The sequence below is a fragment of the Mauremys reevesii genome, linkage group 7 (genome assembly GCF_016161935.1).
Source record: "Mauremys reevesii isolate NIE-2019 linkage group 7, ASM1616193v1, whole genome shotgun sequence".
In the NCBI taxonomy this organism is placed as follows: Eukaryota; Metazoa; Chordata; order Testudines; family Geoemydidae; genus Mauremys; species Mauremys reevesii.
Window position 1 is genome coordinate 4303041 of NC_052629.1, and position 17805 is coordinate 4320845.

The 17805-nt window shown below is 49.0% G+C and overlaps 1 protein-coding gene across 4 annotated transcripts in view; it reads left to right on the forward strand.

The window, feature by feature from the left end:
• SFXN2 (sideroflexin 2) overlaps positions 1-17805 on the forward strand; it is a 104158-nt gene that overhangs the window by 72230 nt on the left and 14123 nt on the right. Inside the window, exons 1-3 of one of the 4 annotated variants that reach the window (XM_039547741.1) lie at positions 5938-6125; positions 16001-16173; positions 16808-16978. In XM_039547741.1, the coding sequence (XP_039403675.1) occupies positions 16016-16173; positions 16808-16978 (329 nt within the window). In that variant the 5' untranslated portion in view covers positions 5938-6125; positions 16001-16015. Of the gene's footprint in view, positions 1-5937; positions 6126-7081; positions 7155-8240; positions 8264-16000; positions 16174-16807; positions 16979-17805 lie in introns of those variants that run through there. The other 3 variants (XM_039547743.1, XM_039547744.1, XM_039547742.1) reach the window with 3 other exon arrangements.

Consider the following 17805-nt stretch of genomic DNA (forward strand, 5'->3'; position numbering starts at 1 on the left):
AAAGTAACAATTAATTTATTTGCTGCATAATTCCAGCCTGTGGCATGTGCAACCTTTACTACGCACATACAGACAGACAGATTTTTACTTGCAAACAAAATATCTGAATTTACTTTTGAATGGGAAAACCATAAATGTGGGCAGTGTTATGGATATTGCAGTGGTGCTATGGATGTGCCAGGAGGCAAGGCAAGGATACTACAAAAGCAATCTATTGGTTGGATTGGTGGCAGGGCAGCAGTGTATTGGCAGTTTAAGGGATGAGATGGATGACATGGTTCAGTAGCAGAACAAGTCTTCAGCTGGAGTTGAAGCACACTGTCCAGCTGAAGAGCTGCACTGGCAACTTGTCAGGAGTGTGAAGGCTACATGTAATTTGCATTAAACTGAACAGATTGCAGCATTTTTAATATGGAGGGGGGAACTGTGGAGGCCACTCAGACGATGAAGTGCTGTATGATAGGATGTATACTCTCAACAGGCTACACCTTTTGGATGAGGGTGGCCATATTGGGCAACTCCAGAAGTGGTGGCATGTATTAAGCAAATAATCTGTTTTAGTATTTGACTGAATTGAACAAGAGACCAAAATATCTTTCCTTTGTACAGAGGCGCATAGGACCTCCTCCAACAGGAGACTGACACCTGAGAGCACCACTCAGATAGCTACATTTTTTGGAAGGTGGGTGGAGATACTAAAAAAGCAAACACAAAGCCACTGGATAATTACCAAGAAATTATATGATATTTAATACTGGGTTCTACACTGTTAGGTGGCAAATACAGAGAAATACAGCACTCAAAAAGCAAATTGGATATGAAAGAAAATTATCATCTCATCAGCATCCTTCTGAGAATACAAATATGTGGTTTTATGAAAATATATAATTTCTAGGTTGAAAACACCTACTGAACTATCAAAAGTTTTTTTGTTATAGCTACCTGCGCTAAACTTTTCTTAATACTTGTATATAAAAATACAATGACATGTACAGTCCTAAGGTTTGGCAGGTTTATTCAGCTTTGAATCCAAGCGGTGTGGATTTCTAGAACTTGTTGGTGCATGCAACCACATCCTGTGCCATAGAAGCTGTTGAGAGGAAGAGTCACATTTATAAGCCAAATTAGAAGTTGATCTGGGGGGAATTGAGCATTGAAATAATCTGTGTAAATTTCATATCAGAGTTGACAATATAAGGATGTAATGGAGAGAACTATTTCACATTATGCTATGGGCTTGAAATATGGCAACGTGGGGCCTATCAGTCACTACGGGGTGGAGTTGTGTCCCCATTAGGGAGAAGAAGCAAATATTCTCTGTTTTGTTGTATTAGTCACAAAGCTCAGATGATGAATTTAGAATATCAGTAAAAACTGCCTTCACTGACCAGCAAATGTTTACCTAGTCAGTGTGGCATTTAACAAAAGATCAAACAAAATTCCACTGAACTACAACGCTGCTGTAAAGATCATTCTCCTAGCCCACTACCTGACCATGTCACCCCACGCTTTGCCTCCCCCTTCACTATCACATCAAACAGAAACTACTTGTCTTCACTTTTAAGGCCCTTCATGGCCTAACCCCATCCTACCTATCCTCTCTCATTCTCTATCAAGATGCTGACTCCTGCCTCTGATTGGCCCATGGCGTAAGCCTCCATTACCCATTTGTTAAATCTGAAACAAGCCCCTTTGTGCTTTCTCTCGTGCTGCTCGTCAGGCTTAGGAAGAGTTCCCAATAAACATCTGCAGAGCTACCTCATTATCCTCCTTCAAAACCCTCCTTTCCCATTATGCCTACAAAAAACTGCCTATCACACTGACCAATATTGCCCCTGTACTCTTCCACTAACTCCACCAGAGAGGTCCTTTGGGGCCATCTGCCTGTCCCAAGTCAGGGTAAAGGAGGATCAGCTTGCTACAGAAACGCCAAAAATAGAGTTAACAGAGACTTTTAGCCTGGAAAAGAAGGGTCTTCAATGGGCTATACCTGGAACCAGCTAGAGCGAATGGCCCAGGATAGAAGACTGGAGATCTGTGGTTGGCGGCCCATACCCCGGTTGGGGTGACGGGCATGAATGATGAATGATGACTCTTCCACTGGTTTGTCTATGCACCTGCTGTCTCTTGTTTTATACTTAGATTGTAAGCTCTTGGGGGAAGGAATTATATTTTTGTTCTGTGTTTGTACAGTGCCTAGCACAGTGGAGTTCTGGTCCCTGACTGGGGCTCCTAAGCTCTACAGTAAAGGGTAATAACAACAACTTTAAAATCATTGCGGAAGACAGAGGATGCCTATTCGAGGAAGGTTAGTGAAGGTTTCACTGTATTTATATAGGATTTGCTAAAGTGGGATCAAACAAATGGTCTATCGAGTCTAATATCATGCCTTCAGCAGTGGCTAGTAGCTGATGTTTCATTCCTGATCCATTGTACAATTCTGTACACAGTATGTGAGGGTGGGGAGTCCTTCCTTAATGCAGCTGATGCCCTGAAGCATGAAGTTTGATTAACTTTCTCTTAGCCTGCCTAACTCCAGATGTTACATAAAAGCATTAAGCCTTTTTCAGAATAACTAAAGAGCCGTAATCTATTGAGAACAGCTTATTCAATACTTCTAACACAGGCAAAACTAAATCAATTACTTGCTGTGCAAGCTCCAGACTATGGTGTCATTCAATGTATACATTTTTTCCTGCATTAAAATTTAACTTTTGCTGGAGTCAAATCACCTAAAAAGTTTTCCCTGCTCAAACGACTGACATCGTTTTCTAGCAAAAGAGGTCATACCAAGTTTTCTATTTTGGACACTGGGAGATATCTGAATGGGTCCTTCTGTGCATGCCTTTGCATAACTGCAATCAAACTCTTTTGCATCCTTTAAATTTGGTAGCAATGTGTCACATGCAGATTTTCATAGGAAAAAGACTCACACACAAAATGTGTATCTATGGGTGTCAATGATGACAATGACTGCATGCTTTTCTTCCTTCTGTTGGTTTTGGTATTTGAAACTCATGTCTAGTTTTTGGAACATGTTTGTACATATTTCAGCATACCTGTCTTTGATAACTAACCGGTGTATATGAGTAAATGTTAAGACACACTCTTTAAAAAAAAACAAAACCCTGTGATGTAATGTAATTTTATTGGGCAGATAAAAGCACCAACAAACTATTAGACCATACGCAAACATTTCTAAAAGGACTCACTTTCCAAATCTTATCTCAGAAAATTCTCAATTTCTGGAAAAAATTCTAGGTATCAAGGAGACTACTGACAATAAATGGATTGTGGTTTTGCTGGAAAGAATAGGTCACAATCAGCCTTAAGGTGCCTGACTGCACTTTTAACTATGCAGAAACTACCCTGTCTCCATATAATAATTTTGAGCAAGTCACCTAACCTCTCTATAATTCAGTTTCCCCATCTGCAAAAAGGGATAATACTTGAACATCATGATAGAGCACTTTGCTATCCTTGAATAAAAGGCCCTATAAGTACAAAATTATTATACTCTTTGCCTGATGCCTGTTAATAAAGTGCCATAAACATGTAAATATAGTTCTTTACAGTAGCAAGAAAGCCACAGGTGCCATTTAACAAAATATTTTCCAAACTTTCAAAAGATGAGCCCTCTTTTAGGACAACAAAACTGACTGGGCTCTCATTGTTAAACTTCACATGGTGGGATTGCAATCTCCCCATCTCTCAATTTATACATCTGCTGTGCCCTCACTTCCTTTCCCCAGCTGCTACTTCATGCCCTCCTCCCCACACTTTGGGGAAATGCTGGTATAGATCTTCATAATATTAAACTTCCACGCATTTCTTATATGCTTTGATGTGCATTGAAATAATTTAAATGTCAACACTGTTAACTCATTATTGGCATCAGAATGAGTAACCACTGAAAAGAATGGGGCAATTCACACTTGAGGGCTATGGATTTAGGCTCTCTGCAAACTCTGATCTCTGCGGCAGTTTCGCTCCCTTCACATTTTCAAAGTTTTCTTCACAGCCATAACAACTAGAGACTTAGTATTTGTTGTTTTGTTTTGTTTTTTTAAATGAAAACTGAGATTCTGGAGAACAATTTATGTCAGGGTCTTTAGCTGGGGTGCTCCCCATGTCTCTCCCCACCCCAGCTAGTCTCTGATGAACCCCAAGGGGCCACACCGCACACTTTGGGAAACGCTGATTTAGTATATGGGAAATACATTTGTGTATCTTTCTGTTTAATACTAAGTAAAACCTACTTCCTTCCCGCCCACCCCATCTCACACACACTAAATGCTCAGAAACCATTCAGCAAATCCCAGACTATAAAGTTTGAGACTTTCGGAAAGCAAAAGTGCAACTTTATCTGTCAGCAGCCGCTGCCCAAGTGTAGTTAGTGGAGTGCTCCACTGCATTATGTAACTGCCCTCGTTTTTAAAGCAGATGTAGCTCCTGTGATGACCACTGTGTCTAGTATGTAATGACCCACCATCAACTGAACAAAAAGGGAACAGGGCCTCTTGGCCTTTGTCTCCACACCTTTTGTGAGTGAGTACCTGCCTGTCCTTTTTCCTCCAATGAGACCCCCCAGGGTGGCCCCCATCTCTCCCTCTGCAGGCTGGGATGGGTGGGGAATGTAGCTTGCAGAACCATCACAATGAAGATGCTGCGTGTGCTATGCTCCTAGCACGCTGTCCGTGTAGCTCCTCAGTTAGGGAAAATGAGGTTGCCTTGAACCAGTGTGTGCAAACCAGGCCATCTCTATGGATCTGAGGACTGAATGTAGCCCTATATGTGGGGCTATTGGAGGCTGTTCACCTCTTTCACCCATCCTCTGTCTCACTGTCATAAGCTTGCGTCCCTTTAGTTCCTGCACACACCCTGCACACCATCCTGCCCTAGGGCTAGCCTACCTCATGGGGGGATGGGGTGCTCCTCTGCAGCAGCTGTGTCAACCCCTCCTCCCCCTGGCACTGCATGCCTGACACTTCTGAGTACCTGCCTGTCCTTTCTCCTCCAATGAGACCCCCCCAGGGTGGCCCCCATCTCTCCCTCTTCATAGTACCCCAGCACCCCATCCAGCCCTACCCATCCAGGCTTGGCTCGCAGAACCCCAGCCCCCCATCCCTTCCTCCCCATCCAGGCTAGCCCCTCCAGTCCATCCCTCCTGCCTCGCCTAGGCTGGATCCCCATCCCTCCCTCCCTCTCCATGGCACCTTAGCCTCCTCCATCCACCCTTCCCCAGCCAGGCTGGGCCCCCCAGCATCCCACCCCATCCTGCCCTCCCCCACAAGCTTGGTCCCAACACCGAGCCCCCATCTCTTCCTCCCAGGCTGGGCTCCCATCCCTCCCTCCCTCTCCACAGCACCCTAGCCCCCACCTATCCCTCCCCAGCCAGGCTGCACCCCCGGCACCCTGCCCCCCATCCCTCCCCCTCGGCTTAGAACCCAGCACCGCATCCCTCCCCACCCAGGCTGCCCCCAGCAACCCCAATCCCCTCCCCACCCAGGCTGCCCCCAGCGACCCCAATCCCCCTCCCCACCCAGGCTGCCCCCAGCGACCCCAATCCCCCTCCCCACCCAGGCTGCCCCCAGCGACCCCAATCCCCCTCCCCACCCAGGCTGCCCCCAGCGACCCCCAATCCCCCTCCCCACCCAGGCTGCCCCCCAGCGACCCCAATCCCCTCCCCACTCAGGCTGCCCCTCCCCCAGACAGCAGGACCCTCCCCTGGCTGCCCCCCCAGCAGCCCAGCCCCCCCTCATATCCCGCACTCACCATCCTCTACGCGGCTCCCGGGTTACCATGGGCAACTGCGTCATGCGCACCGCCTCCTACGTACAGCGTCACCCTGCTCCGCGGCACGCACGCCGCACGTGCGGCAGGGGGCGGGGTCAGACACATCCCGCCTCGCCCAGTGCTGGCCTCGTGCCCCTCCTCGGGCTTTCCCTGTCCGGCGCATGCGTACTAAACCCCCTTGGCTCCCGTCCCAGGCCCTGTGCTGATGCTGGCAACGTGGGGGAGGCCGGCTCTGATTGGCTGACAAGGGCCACGCGTTAGGGAGCGGGGCGGCGAAATCCACGTGGGCCAGACACAGCGAGCGGGGCTCTTGCCTGGGGCAGCGGCAGGTAGGGAGCCGGGCGGTGTAATGGGGGGGAGGGCATCGTGTCAACTCCGGGAGGTCTGAGAGGGGAGCGCGGCGTAATGCGGGGCAGTGCAAGCCCCAAGGAGCGTGCAGTGCCCTGGGGGGCTGCAGTGTAACCCCAGGAGGTGTGAGAGGGAAGTGCAGTGCGTTGGGGTGGGGGCTGCAGTGTAACCCCAGGAGGTGTGAGAGGGAAGTGCAGTGCGTTGGGGTGGGGGGTGCAGTGTACACTCTGTTGGGGGGTGGATGAGGGAAGGAAGAGTGTCAGTGCAGTGCTGTGGGGTGGAGGGTGCAGTGTAAACCCCAGGAGGTGTGAGAGGGAAGTGCAGTGCTTTGGGGTAGGGGGGTGCAGTGTACACTCTGTTGGGGGGTGGATGAGGGAAGGAAGAGTGTCAGTGCAGTGCGTTGGGGTAGGGGGTGCAGTGTAACCCCAGGAGGTGTGAGAGGGAAGTGCAGTGCGTTGGGGTGGGGGGTGCAGTGTAACCCCAGGAGGTGTGAGAGGGAAGTGCAGTGCGTTGGGGTAGGGGGTGCAGTGTACACTCTGTTGAGGGGGGGTGGATGGGAGAGGGGAAAGGAGGGGTGCAGTGCAGTGGGAGGCTGCAATGTAAACCCCAGAAGGTGTGAGAGGGATGTGCAGTGCTTTGGGGTAGGGGGGTGCAGTGTTTTGCCCTGTTGAGGGCATGGATGGGAGAGGGGAAGGGTGCAGTGCTGTGGGGGACTGCAGTGTTAACCCCAGGAGGTGTGAGAGGGAAGTGCAGTTCTTTGGGGTAGGGGGTGCAGTGTACACCCTGTTGGGGGGTGGATGAGGGAAGGAAGAGTGTCAGTGCAGTGCTGGGGGGGGTGCAGTGCTGTAGGGGGAGGGTAGCGTGCAAACCAAGTGGTCAGAGAAGAGTGCAGCGGTTTTTGGTTTTGGTGGGAGGGTGCAGTATCTAGCCCAGAGACTCCGAGAAGAGATGGCAAGTGCAGTGTAAGCTGTGTGTGGAGACAAGGATGTTATTGGCGAGGGACTAGTAAGGTGAGTACAGTGCAAAGCCTAGGTTATCCAAAGGGGGGAGGGCAGTGCAGTGTAATTGGAGGGTGGGTGTGTGGCATACAGTGAAAATCCCCAGGGGAGCTGAGAGAGCCAGTGCAGTGCCATAGGTGCATCCTTGGTAGAGTGGAGGGGACCGAGATGAGCTCAGACAGGTGGGGAGAAGTGGAGTTGTAGAACCTGGAAAGGGTGCCAGTGGGGAGTGGGTGTGATGTGGGTGAAACAGGCTGTGTCCTAGGAAGGTAATTTTGGTTGCTGTGTTTTGGATGGACCCGTGGTGATTTGTGGGAGAAGAGAAATCCCCATGGGAGCCGGTCAGGGGCTGGGCCAGAGTTTGTGCTGTCAGGATGCACACAAAGGTCTTTGTCCAAACCCTATAGGTTCTTCTTCCACAATGTTTCAGAGTGCCTGAGTTAATGGGTGGGGCCTACATGATTGACAGGGAGCAAACAGATTTCCTCTGACACCTTGTACCTGCTGTAGCCTGAATCATGTCAGGCTAACCATGGGTGCCCAGCTGCAGCCTCATGCGAGGAAGCGGGGAAAGAGGGAGTGTGTGTTGGCCTGGGCTAACCAGTGAGGTGTGGGAAAACCTGCCACATGTCACTGTGGTAGGGGATGGAGGGTTGAGACTTGAAACTGTGGCACATTGAAACCATGCAAGCAAAACCCGCTGTTGCAAGACAAGGAATCTTTTGAAACCCAATCCAGTGGGAAGAGTTGACAGCCTTGGGAATATTTGCAACTGGTGACTCTCTAAACAGACTCTGGGCATAATGAAGGGGCATGGAGCAAGCTCCTGGATCATCTGAAATCTCTCATAAAGCCAGTTGTTGACTGCCTGGGTTCTGTGTTTATTTAAACCAGTTTTCTGAAAAATGCAGCCCCCTTTGCTTCCCCCCTGCCCCAGTAGCTGTTTCAAGCTCTGTTAGGTTAACGGCATTTTGATCACATCAGTTGCTTGATGGAATGTTTCTGCCGTGGCCATGGTAACTCTTCTGGACCTTTCCAAGTGGCTGAATGTTAGTTGAGCCAGTTTCTCCTTTGGAACTAAAAGGAAACATCTTTCCGGGCTTTGGACAACAGCCACAGAGGTGGTGAAATCCTCACCTCCTCGCTCTCCCCCTCACCCCGTCCCTTGCTGGGGGCTACCCACCCACAGCCCCTTCCTCTCTCCCTGCTTGCTGCTCTACACAGAAAGAGAGATGTTGAATTAGATTATGTTGTCTTCCATGGCCCACTGAAAGGAAAATAAGGGGGAAATCCCTAACCTCCGTAGGGGGATGGAGGCTGCTCTTGGGGTGAGGGACTAGTTCACTGTGTCCACCCCATCCAAAGGTGGGAGAAAAGACATAAAATCAGCCAAAGCATCATTAAAACTTAGTCACAATGTTGGGCAAAGCAAACACTGTACAATTGGAAATGTTCTGTGCTAAATACATCCTTAGTGCCATTGCATCAGTGGCGTTGCACCACTGAGGTGTTGAGGTTCATAGATCAGTTTCCCTCAGCCCTGATCTCCATCTGTCTGGTTTACACCTTCATTCTCTCAGAGCCTGTATAGCTCCACTCCCCTCAGACTTCTTTTTCAAAGCTTTTCTTTAAATTAACTCTTTGACTGCTGTTTTCCCTCCAGCCAAGAATCTCAAAGGCCTTTAAATCACTCCTGTTTGTAACTCATGACTCTCCCATGTGGTAGGTTATCCCCACGTTCACTGCAAAACTCAGTCCCTTCTTTCTTCTAGTCTTTTCTGATTTGGCTTTTCTCCTTGGTCTGCTTTTACTATCAGTGTTTTCTGTCTCTTTCTTCCCTCACTGTGAGGTGTATCTCTTCCATAGCTGCTTCTCCCTCCCCATGGACGTTAGAGTTTTTAGAATCCTAGAACTGTAGGGGTGGAAGGAACTCAAGAAGTCATCAAGTCGAGCCCCTTGTGCTGAGCTGGGCCCAAGTTAATTTAGACCTGAGACATGAGTTTGCCCAATCTGGTCTTTAAAACCTCCAGTGATAGGTTGTGGAATCCCCTCCTTGGGAGCCTATTGCAGCATTTAACTACTATGGTTAGATTTTAGGAATAACTTTCTAATCCTAAATCTCTCTTGCTGCAGATGAAGCCCGTTACTTCTTGCCCTGCCTTCAGTGGACTTGGAGAACAATTGATCACCATCCTCTTTATAACAGCCCTTAACGTATTTGAAGACTGTTACCAGGTCCTTCCTCAGTATTCTTTCCCCAATATTTTTAACCTTTCCTCAGAGATCAGGTTTTCTAAACCTCTGATTTTTGTTGCTCTTCTCTGGACTCTCTCCAGTTTTTCCCCGTCTTTCCTAAAGTGTGGTACCCGGAACCGGACACAGTACTTCAGCTGGGGCCTCACCAGTGCTGACAAAACAATTACCTCCTGTGTTATACATTCAACACTTATTTTTAATGCGGCTTGGAATATTAGCCGCCTTTGCAGCTGCATCACATTGGTGACTCTCACTCAATTTGTAATCCACTATAACCCCAGATACTTCTCAGTAGTAGTACTACCTAGCTAATTATTTCCCATATGTAGTTGTGTATTTGATTTTTTTTTTCCTTCCTACACGAAGTACTTTGTACTTGTCTTTTATTGGATTTCATGTTGTAGAATTCAGACTAATTCGCCAATTTGTCAAGGTCATTTTTAATTCGAATCCTGCCTTACAAACTGCTGGCAGCCCTTCCCATCAGTGTGTCACCTGCACATTTTGTAAGAATACTCTCCACTCTGTTATCTAAGTCATCAGTGAAAATATTGACTAGTACTAGACCCAGGACTGACCACTGTGGGATCCTGCAAGCTAGGGCCTACCGTTTAACAGCAAACCATCGATGACTGCGCTGAGTACAGTCTTTCAACCAGGTGTGCACTCATCTTACATTAATTTCATTTAGACCACATATCCCTGGCCTGCTTATGAGACTGTCCTGTGTTACTGTGTCAAACACCATCTTCTTCCCCATGGGCCTGATAAAACCCCATTGAAATGAATGCGTGGGTCTCACTGAGTTCAGATCAGGCCCCTGGTGACTGGAATGTCTTGTGCATGTTGAGAGAATGATGCACATTCATAAAAGGAGTTTAATATTTATTCAGAGGTCAAGCACAGCACTGAGACCTGTAAGCTTGATTCAGCTTGGTGGACTGTTTTCTAGCAGTGCAACGGCAAGTCACATTCCCATGCACAGTACAAGGTCCTTGGACTCTCTGTGAAGTCCTGATTAATAATTAGGCTCCTTTGCGGGCTTTAACTTGGGACAAACTGACAAGCAAAGTGATGAGTATTTCATTTTCCAGTCTCTTATTTTTCCTCCCCCCTCCCCGATGTTTCCACCACCAAAACCAGACTTCAAAACTGCACCTGTATTTCAAGTGGGTTTTTTTTTTAACAACGCCCAAGGAAGCTACGTAATACTGGCAGGGCCAGTTGCTCAACTCCTGCCTCCCAGTTCTAGCCACTGGACTGCACTGCCTCTGGATTTGCACACATTACTCTCCCTTGATTGCATCTCTACAGGAGCTATGAAGAGGTAGGAGGCAACCTGTAAGTGAGATGCTCTGTAGCTGGCTGGCTAAATGAAAGCCACTGCAGGAGTGGAGAGAAGAGAATGTGGCTGATGGCTGAAAAGGACTTTGTCTGTTTCCTGCTCCCCATCATCATCCCCAGAGCATGGCAGTTGTCTCCTCCCGTTTTGATGCTACACCCCTTCCTTCCATTGAGACCTCTAGGCCAATCAGCAATGTAGGCAGGACAGCAGCACTGGGCAGCTGCTGAAGTAATTTATGCGGCAGCCCACGTGGCCCCAGTGGGAGATGCCAGTCCATTTCAAAATGCACCCACTTCGGTGGCGGGAAAAACAAGTGCTGTCGAGTGCGTTGGTCGGGTATGGGTTTGGCATGGGGCATCCCCACCCCCAGTGACAACTGAAGTTAGCCAGGCTGCCATGTTTTGCAATTGTCTGATAAATTGCAGGTTAGTTCCAGTGTGAGAGCAGGAATCCCATCAGCGACAATGGATCGGTCCACAGGATTTTTTAATTAGTCAGCCACGGGACGCACGCTTCCTGGGATGTCTGAAACTGGACTTCACGGTGCTCTGTGGGGACCGATACTGCCCCAGCGGGGATGGAGAAGAGGAACCGAGAATCCTTTTCTCTCTCTCTCTCTCATTCCTGTGATTTCCCTAAGGCCCTGTGCTGTGACAACTCTCCCAGGCGTGGCATTCAGAACATCTGTTACCAAGAAGTGGTAGATTGTTAGATACTAAACACCCAAAGGTGTGCATTCCATTGCATAGCTCAAAGGAAGGCTTAGACTATATGTATTCTGCTATGATTAGGACTCTGGCGTTCCTAGCTCCCAGGCCAGTACTGCAATGATGGCTGGCTCTCTAGAATACAAGAATGAGAATACTTGGCATTTATCAGCCAACGAGCTCAGAAGTTGCCCATCTTGCAGATTTTTCTGTAGAACTTGTCTTCTTGCGGGGTTTGATAACAACAAACCTACTCAGTCCATTAACCAAGCTGATGGATCTTGTATACTCTACAGGCCAAATAATTCCATATCCAAGGACGTTATAAAGTCCATCAAGAATAGAGGAAGTTTGCAGTATTTATAAACCGAGTGCATCGTTGGGCTAAAAGTCTCTGGCATAGGCCCAGAATCAAAGAATTTACGAGCTCTGTTAGCACAGACTGCAAATTGCCCAAGCAAAATACCTTCCGTTGTCTCCTTTGGCTTTAAAAACACAGGGAAATTAATTGCAAAAAAGTGATCTTGATACTGCAAGTTTAGTGTTGGGTCGAGTGCTCAGAAGGCCTGTGCTAGACAGGGGGTCAGACTAGATGGTCACAATGGTCCCTTCTGGCCTTGGAATCGATGAAAAAAGATGACTAGGAATGCCAAGTTAAGGCTTCTTTCTCAATGTTGCTTAAATTCAGTGTCTTAACTTCTGGTGTTCTTTAACTATAAAACTTAGTATATTGCTTGCTTGTTAAATCCCCTAGTGAAATGAGCAGGATGTGCAATGTGCCAAAGTTAATGTCCTAAGAGCAGCATTAACTTCTCCGGAAGTCTGAGAGTTTGAAAGTCTTTGATTAATTAGATAGTGTCCGTGAAGCATGTGGAATGTAGACAGACCTATTTAAAGGAATGCTAAGCGTTATCAACCTTAATATTGCATTAGTGCTAAGTGGGGTTGGGGAGCGTGGTGCATTTAATGTGCATTTGATGGCGTGATGTAAGTAAATAGTGTGTTGGTAAAGGCTGCACTATGGATTCACTCTCCTGCTGGGTAGCTAGGTGGCTCTGTTCCTGGCAGCAGGACAGAAATCTCTCTTTAAGGCAGACTGTATTTTTCAGGTGAACTCCCAGAGTGATCCAGTCCAGAATTCCAGGGGCTTTGAACTTCCCAAGGAGTTTATCAGTGGGATTAAAAAAGTCCAAAATAAAGTGCCAGCGGGCAAAGCATCTGAAACCTCCACTGTCCCGCAATATCAGAGCTTGACTGACGTTGGGCCAGGCTGGCTCAGGGGAACAGTTATGGGGCAAGGAGCTGTTCTCCTTGTAGGTTGCTGGTTCAGTTCCAGTCCAAATGGGAAGGCAAAGGTCATGATGACTGTGTGGCAGCCTCCATGCAATGAGCTATGGGATCCCAGTACAGTTCCTAGGGAGCAGGTGTCAGTTGTAACACCAGAGTTGGAAGGTCAGAGCACAGAGGGCCAGGAGTGAGGAGCCCATAGAGACAGAGCCTGGCAGTGTTGCCAACTCCACATAGCAGGAAGTCACCAGACAGATCTTGAAAAGTCGCTACATATAGCTGTTTAAGCGCTCAAAAGGAGTCAAAAATGTCACTCAACAAAATGTTCAGCATATTCAACAGAGAATTATATATACACATATGCGCATGCCCAGGCGAGTATGGTCACAAAATCATTCATAAGCAGCTCAATAGTGGTGTTAAAATGGATTCCATGCTCTTCTTACTACATTCTGTTGGACACCAAGCCAATATTACGTCTCAATTGAGCACGTCCTCAGACACCACCCTATACCGGGAACCTACTGACTGCTGTACTTGCCTACATGCTTCCAGCTTTCATCCAGTCCACATCACACGATCCATTGTCTACAGCCAAGCTCTAAAACCATATTTGCTCCAATCCCTCAGACAGAGACAAACACCTACAAGATCTCTATCAAGCGTTCTTAAAACTACAATACCCACCTGCTGAAGTGAAGAAACAGATTGACAGAGCCAGAAGAGTACCCAGAAATCACCTACTACAAGACAGGCCAAACAAAGAAAGTAACAGAACGCCACTAGCTGTCACCTACAGCCCCCAACTAAAACCTCTCCAGCGCATCATCAAGGATCTACAACCTATCCTGAAAGACAATCCCTCACTCTCACAGACCTTGGGAGACAGGCCAGTCCTCACTTACAGGCAGTCCCGCAACCTGAAGCAAATACTCACCAGCAACTACACAACAAAAACACTAACCCAGGAACCTATCCTTGCAACAAACCCTGTTGCCAACTCTGTCCACATATCTATTCAAGGGACACCATCATAGGACCTAATCACATCAGCCACGCCATCAGGGGCTAGTTCACCTGCACATCTACCAATGTGATATATGCCATCATGTGCCAGCAATGCCCCTCTGCCATGTACATTGGCCAAACCGGACAGTCTCTGCGCAAAAGAATAAATGGACACAAATCTGACATCAAGAATTATAACATTCAAAAATCAGTAGGCGAACACTTCATTCTCCCTGGCCACTCAATAACAGACTTCAAAGTGGCAATTCTTCCAAAAAAAAAAAATATTCAAAAACAGACTCCAGCGAGAAACTGCAGAACTGGAATTAATTTGCAAACTGGACACCATTAAATTAGATCTGAATAAAGATTCTGAGTGTGGATGGGTAACTACAAAAACTAATTTCCCCCTGCTGATACTCGCACCTTCTTGTCAACTGCTTGAAATGGGCTACATTGGTTACATTGGCCTCATTAGCACTACAAAAGTGATTTCCACCCTGCCCCTGGAGGGGCCAGGCTGACCCCCCCAGCCTGGGAGGAAAAAACAGGGAAGAAAAAGGCCTTTGGGCTGGGCTGATTGGCTGGGGGGCCACGCTGGGGCCAGCTGAGGCTGGGGCCGGCCAGGGCCAGAAAAAAAGAGGAGGAAACAGTCTCAGCTCAGAGTCTCTCTCAGTCTCTCTGGGGCTGCAGGGAGAGCTGCAGGGGCTATAGGGGGGGTACAGGGGGGGGGGCAGGGGGAGGGAGGGCAGGCTCAGCTGCAGGAGCTGCGGCAGGGCAGGGGCAGGTACTGGGGGGGGGGGCAGGCAGAGGGGGGGGGGGCAGGGCAGCACAGGGTCCAAACCCCTTTGCCTGTGATGAGTAGGCTGCTGAGAGCTGCTGCCCCCAGAGGTGGGGCTAGACAGTAGTGACACACTGAGGCATACTGCAGCAAGGGGGTGGGGGGAGGGGGTTCCTGGAGAAGAGGAAACCCTGAGAGAAAAAGTTACTGCTAGGCAGCACCCCCCATGTAAAGGCCACCGGGTCAGGGAGGGGGGGGGGGGGAGACAGACAGAGCAGATCACCGGCCTGCAGAGCGCGCGACAGAGCAGACAGAACTAACTCCACCACCAGCAGGAGGCGGAGGGTGAGTCCCGACCCCTTTACACACCCCTTCTTGTCAACTGTTGAGAATAGCCCACTTCCACGTTAATTGGATTGGCTCGTTAGCGCTGACCCCCCCCCCCGACACACACACTTGGTAAGGCAACTCCTATCTTTTCATGTGCTGTGTATTTGTATCTGCCTATTGTATTTTCCACTCCATGCGTCTGATGAAGTGGGTTCTAGCCCACGAAAGCTTATACCCAAATAAATGTTAGTCTCTAAGGTGCCACAAGGACTCCTCGTTGTTTTTGTCCTCAGAAGGAATCGCATTCCAGGGCTTCTTGGGCTGAGATCACTATAATCTGCAGGCGAGGAAAAGAAGTTAGTGGCGGCTAATTAAATACTTTGCTAAAGCCAGGCGCACTTTGGAGAGAGAAGCACATTAGCCAGGGCTTGTTTTTAGCCACGTGTTCTTTCTCACTGCTCCATAGTATGTAGCACACCCTGTGATGCAGGGTAAGATGGCTAATGAAGCGGGCAGAGCGCGGGAGGGGGCAGGCTCTCTAACCAGGAGAGCTGCACAGATGGAAGGTGGGGTGGGAGGAGACAGGGCCATGTGCCCAAATGGAGCGGGGACACCGGGCCTCCAGGGAGGAAGCCTGTACTATAGGATCAAAAGTGGAGATATCTTGACTTCAGCTTCCCTTTACTCCTTCCCCTGCTTTGGCCTGGGGTTAGCTGCCCAGCTGTTTTCAGAAATCAAATTCTGGGAGCGGGTGAAGGGCTCCGGCTAGAGAATTTTTGTTTTTTAAATCTACTTTCTTGGCTCCCTGCAGGGCCGAGCTCATGTCAGGCGAATGCCCTCTTCCCCCAGCTCTGGGCCCTGCCTTTCACTTACCTGTTGGCTCAAATCCAGGCTGGCAAGAAAGGGAGACTAGACCAAAAGCCAGTTTGGGCTAGTGGATTGAGCAACTCCTAACTCTCACTCACTGGGTTTTCTTCCTGGCCCTGGGAGGAAGGATCGTCTCCCGTGTTTGCTCACCAGGCCATTTGATGGGGAAGTGCCGACTGAAAGCCGATCACGTGGCAGGACTCTCGTCCAGAAACCTTTGCGGGGATTAGGGGAAGGTTTCCTCTTAAAAGTTCTCCCCTTTCTCTTTCCCCTCCAGATCCCCGCTAAAACGATGATCAGGCTGACCAATTTTAGCATTGACGCCCCGCGCTGGGACCAGAACACTTTTCTGGGGCGCCTAAAGCATTTCTTCAACATCACAGACCCGCGGACGGTGCTGGTGTCTGAACATGAGCTGGACCGGGCTAAGGTGCTGGTGGAAAGCTGCAGGTAAATGGCCGGGCGGCCACTGGATCTGAATGAAGGTAGAAGGCTGTTTGCTGCCTGCCCTTGCTGTATGTGAGAGGTAAACCTGTGGGGTGAGGAAAGCTTCCCTCTCTGTTCAGCAGTGGTATTGTACCATCTTCGTCACAAGGGGGTGACATAGTAGCATGTGCTTGAGTGGACAGTATGTGCGGGAGCAACCCCATGCCAGCCAATAGATTGCATGTGCTCAACCCCGGGGGTTGGGATTAGGAGGGGCATCTCACATTGCCCAGCAGAGTCTTTGGCTTCTTATGGGTCTGCATGGGCAGGTGCCATAGGGAGCTCTCATGCAGCCCTTCTGGGTAGGTAAGGTGGTGATGGTATCTGGACATCCTAGAGGTGGTGGGGCTGGAGAGCAGGGGTCTTGCATAGTGCGGGGATACTGAGGGGCGTATGGAGAACATGGATGCTCCCCTTTCAGAGCATATACCAAACGCATCCTTGCCCCCCTACATGAGCCGTGCTCACCTAAGCCCATTCTGTAGGCACCCTGCAGGCATGGCAGTACGTGAAGGCTGGAGATTGGCAGGAGTCTGATACTGTCTGGGGGTGGGGAGCTGACAAACTCCCAGGACGTTGCTCTTTCTGTTACCTGCAGGGCTGGCCTGGTACCCCCGGGAACCAGCCAGGAACAGCTGTTCTACGCCAAGAAGCTCTACGACTCTGCATTCCACCCAGACTCGGGCGAGAAGATGAACCTGATTGGGAGGATGTCATTTCAGGTGCCCGGGGGAATGGCCATCACGGGCTTCATGCTGCAGTTTTACAGGTAAGGAGCTGCAGGGGGGGCAGCGAGAACCCCTTTCCCAGTCCCTCTTTAAAGCTGTCCCTGTTAGGCTGAGCAGGGAATTGCCCGCAGTGAGTTGCAGGAAGCCACATCAGACCGTATGGATTAGCTCCCTCCTGGTGGTGAAGGGCAGGGGGGCAGACTCCGCAGCACCATGGATTCTAATGTTAATCCCACCATCATGGATGCCATGGTAATGGGCACGGTGTAAACACCTAGACAGAGGGGAGTTGGAAGGGCCGGACCCATGATGTGATAAACATGAAGAGAAACCTGATCTTCCATCTCTGAGCCTTTCTGACCACTCAGTGCAGCAGCATCCTGAATTATTGACACGGCTGGGACCTTTAAACCTCATGGGCAAGGTAATTTCCCCAGGATTTCCAATCCAGTCTCATGTTTGTTCTGACCCCTGTCCTGAAACACTGGTGATCTTCATGCAGGGAGACAGATGGGCCTGCGTAGCACTTGTCATACGCTGCTAGAATGTTATTTACCGGTTGTATTCCTTGCACTGTGTGCTTGCTCTCGACCTTGGGGCTCACGACCTTTGGGCTGGCCTCTCAGTCCTCCCTCTCCTCTCCACATAGTTGTTGCCTGATCTAGAGATTGTGTATTAATTGTATTGATTACTTAAGAATTCCCCATCAACACTCCTGAGATCAGGCCCAGTATTATTAAAATTACCGGTCAGTTGGGAACCCCGATGTGCACGGTTGCAACACTCACTCTTAGGAAATACCTTCTGTATTTGTGTTAGTTTTATTAACAAACTTAGTGAAGTTGCAAACGCTCCAGCCCAGCATGAT